Below are 11,839 nucleotides of genomic sequence, written 5' to 3' on the forward strand. Positions count from 1 at the left end.
GCAATGTTACTCAGCGTGAGGGCAGGTAACAAGGAGAGGCAGACGAGAAAGACTGCATGTGTACCAGTTCCCTTCAGGGATGTAGAGTATTACGGTTTTGAAAATCATAAGCATTTCACAGATAGCGGTCCTCTCAATTTTTAAATGTTTTGGAAATTTGACCTTTGTTTTAGCCATTTAGAAGCACATTAAGTTCAAAGGACTTTGTTGGTAGTATTCCTTCCGTATTATTGCCTGTCATATAACCGTCTGGCAGATTACCATTCCACTGCATTTCTGTTTGAGAATAGAATACAGCAAGTCCCCTGCATACAAACGTGTTCCTTTCCAACAGCAAGTTCATGTCCAATTTGTTCATAAGTCCAGCAAAGTTAGCCTAGGTATCCAACTAACACAGTTGGCTATATAGTACTGTACTGTAATAGGTTTATAATCTGTTCGCATCTTTGAAAGTTCACAACTTGAAGGTTCGTATGTAGGGGACTTACTGTACTTGGTAGCAGCTTATTTTCTTTTTAGTAACAAAAGTTCTCTTCCTCCTTTCACAGATGCAAGTAGTAACAGAGTTAAAAACGGAGCAAGACCCCACCTGCTCTGAACCAGATGTGGAAGGAGTGAGCCCTCCCCCTGTGGGGTCCCAGACCCCGATGGATGCAGACAAGCAGGCCATTTATAGGTAGCAATGCGATGTGAAGCGTGTGGGCGTTCAGAGGAGTAGAGAGAATGGAAAATCTGGTTAAATGGAACGTGAGCTATTACCCAGACAGAGCAGTGAGGCGTGATGTGATAACTACTGGGGTAAAGGTTTTCTCAGATTACAGTGTTATTCCTAATATCTTTTAAAAAAAGTTTTGGAATGTAAATCTACATTTTAGTCAACCTTACGAAAAGCAGTCTTCAGGCCCAGATAGTTGTACTGGAGAATTCTACCAAAAAGAAGGAAAAGCAGTAAGTCGACACAGTCTCTTCCAGGAAGTAGAAGAAGAGGGAATGTTTCTGAACTCATTTTATGAATTGAACATCACTCTGATACTAAAGCCAGACAAAGACAATATAAAAAAAAAACAACTAAAGACTAGTATGCCTCATGAACTTTGGCATAAAAATCATTCATAAAATATTAACAAGTAAAATCCAGGAACGTGTAGAGAGAAGACTATTTAGTGACCAGGTGGAGCTTATCCCAGGAATATGAGACTGGTTCAACATTCAGAGACCAACCAGTGAGACGCACAATGTGGTCATATCGAGTGATGCAGAAAAGCATTTGACAGACGTCAACAGCCAGTTATGATTAAAAACTGTCAGTGAAGCAGGAATAGAGGGGAACTTTCTTGGCCTGATGTGGGGAAACTACAAAAGAACCCTGCAGCTCGCATCATACTCAATGGTGGAAGATGGAATGTTTTCCCCCAAGTTTGGGGATAAGGCAGAGATGTCCACCCTGACTCCTCCTGTTCAGCTCTGTAATGGACGCTTAGCCACTTCACTGAGGCAAGGCAAAGAAAGAAAAGGCATATCCGGTTAGAAAGGAAGAAATAAAGCTGGCTTTATGCACAGCTGATGTGATTGTCCACATATAGAACAGCCCAAAGGGTGTACCAAAGAGCTTCCAGAACTAAAGAAGTGAGTGTAGTTAGGTCACAGGTTGCAAGGGCAACACACGGAAACCAACCCTATTTCTCTACCAGTAATGTACAGTTAGAAACTGAAATTAAAGAGAAAATACCACTTTCGAGAGCTCCAAAAAGATGTAGGTATAACTCTAATAAAGCACATACAAAACCTTTATGTTGAAAACTATAAAATGCCAATGGAAGCAGTCAAAGGAAACCTAAATAAAGGGCATACGATGTTCATGGATTGGAAGACTCAACATGGTAAAGATGTCATTTCTCCTAAAATTGCTCTAGAGCAATTACAATTAAAGTTGTAGCAGGATATTTCTGTACATATAGACAAGTTATTTCTAAATTTTATATGGAAGTCAAAAGAACTAGACCAGCTAAAACAATTTTGAAAAGAAGAATAAAGTTGGAAGAATCAGTCTACCTGATCTTCTCAGTGGAGAAAAGGTGGAGTTTCCAGCAGATTGTCCAAGTTGGAACAATTGGACATCCACATGCAGAGAGAAGATCCTTGAGCTAATCTCACATCCTTTACAAAGATCTACTCAAAATGGAGTATGGATCTGAAAGTAGAATTTAAAACTGTCCAACTGGTGTTAACCATACAGTGAAATATTATGCAGCCATAAAGAAGCGTGAAGTGCTGTTACATGTTACGACACTGATGAGCCTAGGAGACATCATGCACGTCAAGTGAAAGAAGCCAGATACCACAGGTCACATAGTATATGACTCCATTTATATGAAGTGTCTAAAACTGGCAAATCTGTAGACACAGAAAGTAGATTAGTGGTGGCCTGGGGCTGGGGTTGGGTGGAAAACGGAGAGTGACTGCTAATAGTTACAGGGTTTCTTTGGGGGATGAAAAGATTATAAAATCGACTGTGGTGATGGTTGCGCAACTCTGTGAGTATACGAACACCCGTTGCATTATAAACTGTAAATAGATGAATGGTGTGGCGTGCGAACCATCTCAGCAAAGCTGTCGTATAAAACATTGCATGCGTACATACTAGAACATTTTCATGCAAGTGTAGAACACATCTTTAAAAATTCTCCCCCCAGGCATCCGCTGTTTCCGCTATTAGCTTTGTTGTTTGAAAAATGTGAGCAGTCCACACAGGGCTCGGAAGGCACCACTTCTGCCAGCTTTGACGTGGACATTGAGAGCTTCGTAAGGAGGCAAGAGAAGGAAGGAAAGCCCTTCTTTTGTGAGGATCCAGAAACTGACAACTTAGTAAGTAACCTGCATGTTCTTAATTTTTATTTCTTCTAAATTTAATCTTTTCGATAAATTTTAAATTTCGAATTAGAACTTCAGGTTGTTTGCGGCTCTGCCGAAGGGGAGAACTGTACAATTCGTGAGATAATTTTCCGTGTGTGACTTGAATGTTGCCAGGTCTCCAGCCTTCTCTGTTGACCCCGTCCTGTAATAACCCAACAGGATGGCTTGAGCCTGCACCCTGAGTGGGCTGGGGGTTCAGTCCCTCCCGTATGTTCAGGAAGGTCCACTGGGGTCGGCGTGCCCTGTGTCTTGCTTCCTGGGAACGTGTCTGGGCCCAGCTTCAGGTGTGTTGGCTCTTCCCCGATCGTGGACCACAACTTTGTTCTCCAAGACAGCTCTGTCTGGAGGCTGGCACTGGTGGTGGGTGACAGACTGTGTGACGACTCGGGGTGGCCTGTGAGCACAGAGCAGGGACGGGCCTATCAAGGGACCGACACCCCTTACGGCCTCCCTTAGGCTTCCTGTCTGAAGCCAGCCTGGCTCACGCGGGTGCCCCCCTCCCAGGTCCAGTGCTCCAAAACCCTGGGTTCTCTGTGCTTCCCGACAGTGATGGAGAGTTCGTTGGGCTGCCATCACTGCTGTGCCCAAGGGGAGCGGCATCCTTCAGCACTGGGCAGCCCTGGCAGCCTGTGTCTGGGGCTGGATTCCCACTAGAGTTGGCCAGCTCCCAGACCAGAACCCTAGGCCCCTTATCAGCAGGAAAGGGTCTTTGGAAAACTTTTCCCTGAATAAACTGCCTTGGTCTTAGATGTTACTGTTTTTAATGCTTCATTAATATTCAACCCTTACAGCCAAATAGATTTTATAGGTGAGTTGTCTGACTTTCAGTCTGTCTCCTCGTCTTCGAAATGGGACCAACAGGGCCTGCCTTTTGGGGATGAGGGCCCGATGCTCTCTCTGCCTCCGCATCTCTGTATGCGGCCATCAGCAAGGAGGGAACGGGCGTAGCCAGCATGGGCCAGGCCGGCAGGGACCAAGGCTCTCCTGCCTGGTGCCCTAGCACAGGGCCTAGCAGAGCTTGGTATGTGGTCATTCTCACTACTGGCTGGCTGATGGGTTGATTCCACAGAGATGTGTGAACTGTCACCACCAAGGTCACGGGGAAGGAGCTGAGTCTTAGGTTGTTCATTCACAGGAAGTGGTGTTTATGGTAATGGTTCATCCCCAGTGTCAGTTATCTACTGCTGGGAGACGAATTACCCCCAAATGTAGTGACTTTGTATAAAACCGAAGAACTTCTAGAAAAATTGTAAGAGAAAATCTTTAGGATCTGGGGCTAATCTAGGGGTAGGCATAGTTCTTAGACTTGATGCCCAAAGCAGAATCCATTGAAGGCAGAGTTGGTAAGTTGAACTTCTTCAACATTAAGAACCACCCGGGAGGTGCGTACGGATTCATCCCCATTTACAGATGAAGGAGCAGTAGCGGGGCGAGGCCAAGGTCGAGGCCCGGCGGCTCCGGAGCTGTGACCGCCTCTGTCCCTGCAGCCACGTGGAGCCGAAACAGCAAGCCACAGGTCGGTGGGGCTGGAATACTTGGTGGTTCTGCATAACATCTGGTGTCCTTCTCCTCCTGTCACTGGCGGTACAGGTGGCCTTGGCTGGCTCATAACCAAGCTGAGTCATAACCAAGGAGAGTCGTGTGGTGATAATGATAACTTACCGTCATGCTCCCTTTTTCTGGTCTGAAAGTCTTCATTTTCTTGCTTCTAGATGGTAAAAGCAATCCAGGTTCTGCGTATTCATCTTCTTGAGCTGGAAAAGGTTAATGAACTCTGCAAAGATTTCTGCAGTCGCTATATTGCTTGTCTAAAAACGAAAATGAACAGCGAAACTCTCCTGAGTGGGGAACCTGGCAGCCCGTACTCCCCTGTCCAGTCCCAGGTATTTACGGCGGGCCCTGTGCTCCTGCTTGGTCCCTGGAGCGTCGGCAAGGGTGAAACGTGCTGATGTCTGAGGCCGCAGCCCTTTCAGGATTGTGGGGCTGTCCTCGGCTCTCCTGCTCTGAGGATCCTCTGGGTCCCTGAACGTGGCCTGTGCCGGGAATGTGTTCCCTCAGGCCAGAGAGAGAGCCCACCTGGGCTTCCTGCCGTGAAAAAGGGAGGCTTCGCGCTGTGTCCTGGACCCTGGAGCCCATGTTTCTGGAGGCCAGAGTACCAGTCATTTCTTTCTAATTCTTTTTTTTTTTTTTTGATGAATTTTTAAGATTGTGGTAAAACACACATAACACAAGACTTCCCATTTTAACCCTTTAAAGTACACAGCTCAGCGGCACTAAGCCCATTCACGTTGCTGTGCAACCGTCAGCACCGTCCTTTCCAGAACTTTCTCACCTTCCCAACCTGAGACCCTGTCCCCCTGCAGCACTGACTCCTCACTCTCCCTCCCCCTCCGGCAGCCCCTGGCCCCCACTGTCCTGCGCTCTGTCTCTGACCTTGACTAATCTCGGTACCTCATGTAAGGGCAGTCATACCATGTTCGTCCCTTCGTGTTTGGCTTATTTTCCTCAGCATAATGTCCTCAGGTTCATCCATGTTGAAGCACTGCAGTACTTAGCCATTCTGAAGGGGTGTAGTGACATTTCATTGTGGCTGTAATTCGCATTTCCCTGATGGCCAGTGGTGTTGACCATCTTTTCATGTGCTTATTTCCCATCTGTGTATCCTCCTTGGTAGAAGGTCTGCTCGTGTCTTTTGTCCATTTTCTAATTGGATTTTTAAAAATGGTTGACCTTTGAGAGTACTCTAGATGCAAGTCCCCCATTGGATATATGGTTTGCCAGTGTTTTCTCCGAGTCTCTAGCGTATCTTTCCATCCTCTTAACAGGGTCTTTTGCAGAGCAACCCTTTTTCATTTTGATAAAATCCCATTTATCAAATTTCCTTTTATGAGTCATACTTGCAGTGTCAAGTCGAAGAACTCTTTGCCTCGCCCTAGGTCCCAAAGATTTTTCTCTTATTTTTTTCCTAAAAATTTTACATTTAAATCCATGGCCCATTTTCAGGTTTGGGTTTTTTTGCCTAAGTTCGTCAATTTGCTCCAGCACCATTTGTTGAAAGGGCTGTCCTTCCTCCGTGGAATTGCCTTTGCGCTATTGTCAAAAACTAGTTGGTCATATTTGTAGGCCCTGTTGCTATGTTCTCTGTTCTGTCCCATTGATCTGTGTATCTAGACCGTATAGTCTTGATTCCTGTGGCTATATAAGTCTCAAAATTGGGTAGACGGATTCCTCCTACTTTATTATTTTTCAAGATTATTTTAGTTATTCTAGTTCCTTAGTCTTTCCACATGAATTTTAGAATAATCTCGTCTATATCTGCAAAAAAATGTTACTGAGGTTTTGACAGGAGTTGCGTTAAACCTGTGTGTCTTCTTGGGGAGAGTTGACACCTTTACTGTGTTGACTCTCCCAGCCCACAGTCACGGCGCTCTCTCCACTAATTTACTCTTCTGTGATTTCTTTCATCAGCGTTTTCTCGCTTTTGACATAAAATTCCTGCACACGAGGTTTTAGAACTATACCTAAGTATTTCACTCTTTTGCACAATCGTAAATTTATTATATTTTTAACTTCAGAGTCCATGCCAATATGTAGAAATCCAGTTGATTTTTGTATCTTTATCTTGTATCCTGGGACCTGGCTGAACTTCCTTATTAGTCCGAGGAGATCCTTTCTGTAGATTCTTTAGGATCTTCTACCTGTTTAGTCTTGTCATCTGCAAATAGGGACAGTTCTGTTTTGTCCCTTCTGATCTCTACACTTTCTGTTTCCTTTTCCTGCCTTACTGCTCTGGCTGGAACATCCAGGACTATCTGGAATGGGATTCAGGGGACATCTTTGCCTTCTTCCCAGTGTCGGGGAAATAGTGGTAGGTTTGTTTTTTTTTCTGGATGCTCTTTATCAGGTTGAAGTTCCCTTCTAGTCCTATTTTTCTGAGAGTTTTTATTACGCTGAATTTTGACAAATGCTTTCCTGCATAGATTGATATGTGATTTTTCTTCTTTCATCTATTAATGTGGTAGAGTTACATTACTTGATTTTTTTGAATATTGAGCAAGCTTTGCATTCCTGAAATAAACTCCACTTGGCCCTGGCACGTAATTCTTTTTGTATAGATTCCTGAATTTTGTTAAGCATTTTTGTGTCTATATTGAGGGATATTCGTCTGTAGCTATCTTTTTTGGTACAGTCTTTGGCTAGGTTTGGTATCAGGATAGTGTAAGCTTCATAAAATGAATTGGAGAATGTTCCCTCCTCTTCTGTTTTCTGGAAGAAATGTGTAGAATTGGTTAATTGTGTTAATTCTTCTTTAAATGCTTGGTAGAATTCTCCAGTGACACTACCTAGACCTGGAGGTTTCTTTTTTGGAAGTTTTAAAATTACTAATTCCATTTCCTTATTAGTTATGGGGCTAATCAGATTATCTGTTTCACGTTGGATTTTGTCTAAGACGTCAAATTTACGTGTGTCGAGTTGTTTACAGTAGTATTCCTTTTTCATCTTTTGATATCTTCAGGGTCTGTAGTGATCTCCCCTGTTTCATTCCAGATATCGGTAATTTGGTTTTTTCTCTTTTTTTCTGTCCGTCTTACTAGAGGTTTGTCACTGTGTTGATCTTTGCAAAGAAGCAGCTCTTATTTCATTGATTTTTCTGTTTTTCTATTTTCGGTTTCATTGATTTCTGCTTTAATCTTTATTATTTCCTTCCTTCTTGCTCTGGTTTCATTTGGCTCCTCTTTTTCTAGGTTCTTGATGTGGAAGCTTAGAATACTGATTTGGATTGCTTAATTTTTATTCTGACCAAGTTTATGTAGCAAACTTCACGTAGACCTACCAAAGCTTATACGTTCAAGTGGATGTGATAGCCCACAGGGTAACTGTCTTTGAAGCATGTCTACTTAGGCTATTTAACCGCTCAAGCATCTGGGTGCCTGCTGTGTGCCAGACCCTGTGCTGGATGCCGGGTGCAGAGGTCCGCCCCTCGCCGGCTCCCAGTCCAGCCGTCACAGGAAATGGATACATTGGCCCATTTGCATCTGACCTCAGATGGGTAGATTCTCCGACATGGTGTTTACGGACATTTGCATGGAGCCTGCAGTAGGCCAGGCCCAGACCCAGCACCCCACAGACGTGGGCACTGGGGGCTCCGGTGTGCTCTGTGCTGTGGGAAGGGCAGGTACAGGCTGTGCCCCCGGCGGGGGACTCCCCAGCCTGTGGCATCATCTTTTGAATAGCTCATCCTGTCCAGGAGGCTTTGGTTCTTGGAAGGCTCTGAGCCAAGTTGAATGGAGAAGGTGTGTGACTCGATCAGGTAATTTTAGTCTTCCTAGTTGTACCTCCAGGGCTGTAGGGTGTGTTTAGTATGCTGATGAGGTGAAAGATGATCTTTTGGAAGCTAAGCTGAAACTCGTGTCTCAGTATTGATCATATCATATTTAACACGCAGTCAGTCTGGCACCTCTTGCTTCCAGACGCGTCTGTAACGCAAGCCTTGCGAAGGCTTGTCCTCTGACGACGCTCTTTGCCTCAAGCGTCTTTCCTTTACTGATGATGCCATTATGCCACGTGTTTTGGAGTTTTAAACATGTGTTTTCTGTTTTCTGGTAACATAACCCGTTCGCTGTGTGTTTATGACTTACAGCAGATTCAGAGCGCCATCGCGGGCACTCTCGGCCCCCAAGGAATCGTGGTGCCGGCATCCGCTCTGCAGCAGGGGAACGTCACCATGGCAACAGTGGCAGGTATGGCGACAGAAAAAGGGACACTTTCCTCGAGCTTTTGCAGAAAGAAGTCCTTTATATTAGAACGAAGAAGTGCATCAACATGGTTTCTAATTAATGCCAGTTCCCGATACAGGAGTGTCAATGTCTAGAGCTCTTTGAATGCCTGGTTCTTGTTCATTCTCAGTAACAGATATTTTATACAAATTGTGTTTCCCTCTCAAAAATATTGGCAGGAAAGGTTTTATATGGGAGTTGAAAATGTATAGCAAAAACCAACAGAAAATTTCAAATAACATAGTTTTTAATTGTGCTCTTAGCAGCACCTGGAAAATCTTAAACAGCGTCCTACGTCGATGATAAGCAAATGAAAATGCAGCCTTAGTGTTAGTATTACCTGTCTTGGATGCACCAGGGAACTCTAGAATCTGTCCTCTTCCTGTGATGGTTTTTCTTGTACGTTGCACATACAGAACCATCATGAAAATGGAATGGGCGCAGAAGGAGGGGGAGAAAGTAAACTAAAACCCTCCACGTAATCACACAAAGGGAAACCTCCGCAGGAAGATGAAAGCACGTTGGATGAAAAAAATAACTAGAATAAAAATATTTGTTATCTAACACCTTTGGCCAAGTCCTTGAATACGTGCCAGGAAATGGAGGCGAGCAAAGGAGAGGACTCACAGACCACCCCCCAGCCGCCCCGCCCTGAGCTGTCTCACGAGGAGCCATGGCTTATGCGCCTCGCCCCGCCGCTGAAGTGAAGAGTCAACTAGCCAAGTGCTGTTGGCCGTTCGAAATGATTTTCAAAGCTCATAAGCTACAGATTTTGTTCTTTCGGTGAGCACGCCAAGAAGAGCGGTTATAATTGCTGGGACTGGAGAGTGATTCAGCTTTTCGTGTTCCTTTCTAGGGGGCACAGTCTATCAGCCGGTCACAGTCGTCACTCCCCAAGGCCAGGTAGTGACACAGGCGCTGTCGCCCGGCACGATCCGGATCCAGAACTCCCAGGTCCGTGAGCTGGCCCCGCGGGGTGCTTGGGGGTGTGTTAGCGCAGGTGCGGGGGCACAGGCGGCCCGGGCTCCAGCCGTCCCCTTGGCGTGAAGGCCACTCGGGCGGTCTCCAGTTAACCTGAATGTCGGTGTCATGCGTCTTCTTCACGGTTCATCTTCCACACTGTTGCAGAGTTCAGAGAAGCCTAAGGAAGGAGGAAAAGGTCCCCCAGGGTCCCTCCCCGTGAGGGGCCACTGCTGTCCCATCTAACGTGGGGCTGTGTGGTTGTCTCCACTTCAGTAGGGCGGAGGCTGTGTAGACGCACCCTGCCCGGACCCCCGGAAGTTCACCCCGACCCAGGCCTCCAGCTGAGGGGGTGGGCTTGGGCCGGCAGGAGTGCCAGCGCTGGCAGTGCCGTGATGTGCCCCGACCTGGGGGTCGTCTCACCCTCCCTGTGCCTTTGTGGTAACGTGAGACCAGTCCCCTCTACGTTCTAGGGATACACACACACATTTTTAAAATTTTTTACACTTACTAGGTTTAAATCAGAAGCAGTGTTTTCGCCATCAGCTCTTACTGAAGACCATTGATTCATTCTCTATGTTGTTCTTTGTCTTTGGCCTGCACAGATGCTTTGTACATCCTCGTCAACCACTTTGAGGCCCGGCCTTGGGGATGTCAGTGTGTTCTTAAATCAGAAGCAGGTGTGAGAGGGCCTGGGGCAGGGGCCGCCTGGGCACACCTGAGGCCAGGATACGAGGTGGCCCCCAGGCCCAGCCACCCAGCGCCGGCCCGCCATCCCCAGCCAGCCCGCCGTGCCTGAAGTTTTCCATTTACAGTGGCTGGGAACAGAAAGCTGGTTTGCAGAGCGTTTCCTGGCCTCACAGTGAACTGTTTTTAGCGGAAGGAAACACTGTGAAGTCCAGTGCTTACTTGTACAGTGGAGGCTCATTCGTTCTGCTGTTTAAGGAAGAATTTCACCGAGTTTACACAGCAGACGTGCAGAGTTTGGGTCACGTCTGCGGAGCCCCTGCTCCCTGAGGCTGCTGGCCAGGAGCCGCCTCTGCTCTGGTCCTCGGTGACCCCGCAGCCCACCCTGCACTTGTCCCCGCCCCGTCACAGCCCCGGCGTCTGTCCCTTGCAGGGTGGCAGGGCTGGGGAGCTGGAGAGACAAGCCCCGCGCAGGGCGGGCGGGGGGTTTCACGGACGAGTAAATGGACCGGCTGGGGCCCGGCTGGGGCCTTCTGCGACCAGGGAGCCCGCGCGTGTAGGTGCGTGATCCTGCAGGGCTGTTGTGGTCACTCCGGGCGTTTTCCTTCTCATCCGGCCGGCGTCTGGGCTCTTGCTGGGCTGCAGGTGGTTACAGGGTGAGTCCCTCAGCAGTGACGGCTTCTGTGTTCTAGAAACTGGAGGTCAGGAAAGCGCGTGGTTGTCTCTGACGGCGCACGGCGGTGGCCAGCCCCTCCCCGCGCCGGGCGCATTGTCCACGGGGGCGTTTTCTGACCGGGCGCCGGCCACACGGAGGAGCCGGACGCTCTTCCTGGGCTGGGCCACCTCTACAGAAGGGTCCCCCGTTGTGCTCGCAGTACATACTCATTTAAAAGCATTTTTTTCCGAGAAAATAAGAAGTAGCCAGGGCAGTGAGATTCCACTGATTTCTCCTCGCCCCACCCTGTTCCCCTTTCCCGGGATAGTCTTATTTGTACAAAACCGTTATTAGTATGAGTAGGGGTTGTGCTGTTGTCTGACGTGTGACAAGTTTTCGCCTCCTTTTCGCGATTTACAGTGATGCTTGACTCTGGTATCCGGTCGCCCTGTGCCCGCGTTGCTGAGAGGCCCAGACCAGACTCAGCAGCTCCCAGCCTCACCTTCTCTCCCCTTGGGCGACCGCTTTCAGGCCTCCTGGCCATTCCTTCTGCTGTTCCCTCCGTGTTGGAAATAAAATCCCCTCCCCTGACTCACCCGTACAACCTGTAGCTTGGGCTTTCTGTCCTGCTGGGGGCTGTGCTCTCTCCCGTCCCCTCCCTGGCCAGGATGCCGTCCATGTAGACACAGTGCAGCTGATGCGTTTTCATTGTGAACATCCTCATGAGCGTGTAAATGCTGGTTTCTGCTGAGCTGCGTGTGTAACCGTGATCACACTGCCCGAGTTAGCAGCTGGGTCCCCCATCCCCCCCCCCGCCCCCCCCCCCCCCCCCCCCCCACCGCGGCGG

At 47.7% G+C, this 11,839-nt stretch overlaps 1 protein-coding gene across 3 annotated transcripts in view; it reads left to right on the forward strand.

Annotated features, from left to right (window-relative positions):
• Positions 1-11,839, forward strand: part of PKNOX1 (PBX/knotted 1 homeobox 1) — a 32,819-nt gene that overhangs the window by 5,306 nt on the left and 15,674 nt on the right. For 2 of the 3 annotated variants that reach the window (XM_024758210.1, XM_024758208.1), the window contains exons 3-7: positions 549-676; positions 2,694-2,865; positions 4,626-4,796; positions 8,555-8,654; positions 9,547-9,644. In XM_024758210.1, coding sequence (XP_024613978.1) covers positions 549-676; positions 2,694-2,865; positions 4,626-4,796; positions 8,555-8,654; positions 9,547-9,644 — 669 coding nt within the window. The remainder of the gene's footprint in view (positions 1-548; positions 677-2,693; positions 2,866-4,625; positions 4,797-8,554; positions 8,655-9,546; positions 9,645-11,839) is intronic. The other variant, XM_024758209.1, reaches the window with a different exon arrangement.

Source organism: Neophocaena asiaeorientalis, unplaced genomic scaffold, assembly GCF_003031525.2.
Source record: "Neophocaena asiaeorientalis asiaeorientalis breed wild unplaced genomic scaffold, Neophocaena_asiaeorientalis_V1.1 scaffold45, whole genome shotgun sequence".
In the NCBI taxonomy this organism is placed as follows: Eukaryota; Metazoa; Chordata; class Mammalia; order Artiodactyla; family Phocoenidae; genus Neophocaena; species Neophocaena asiaeorientalis.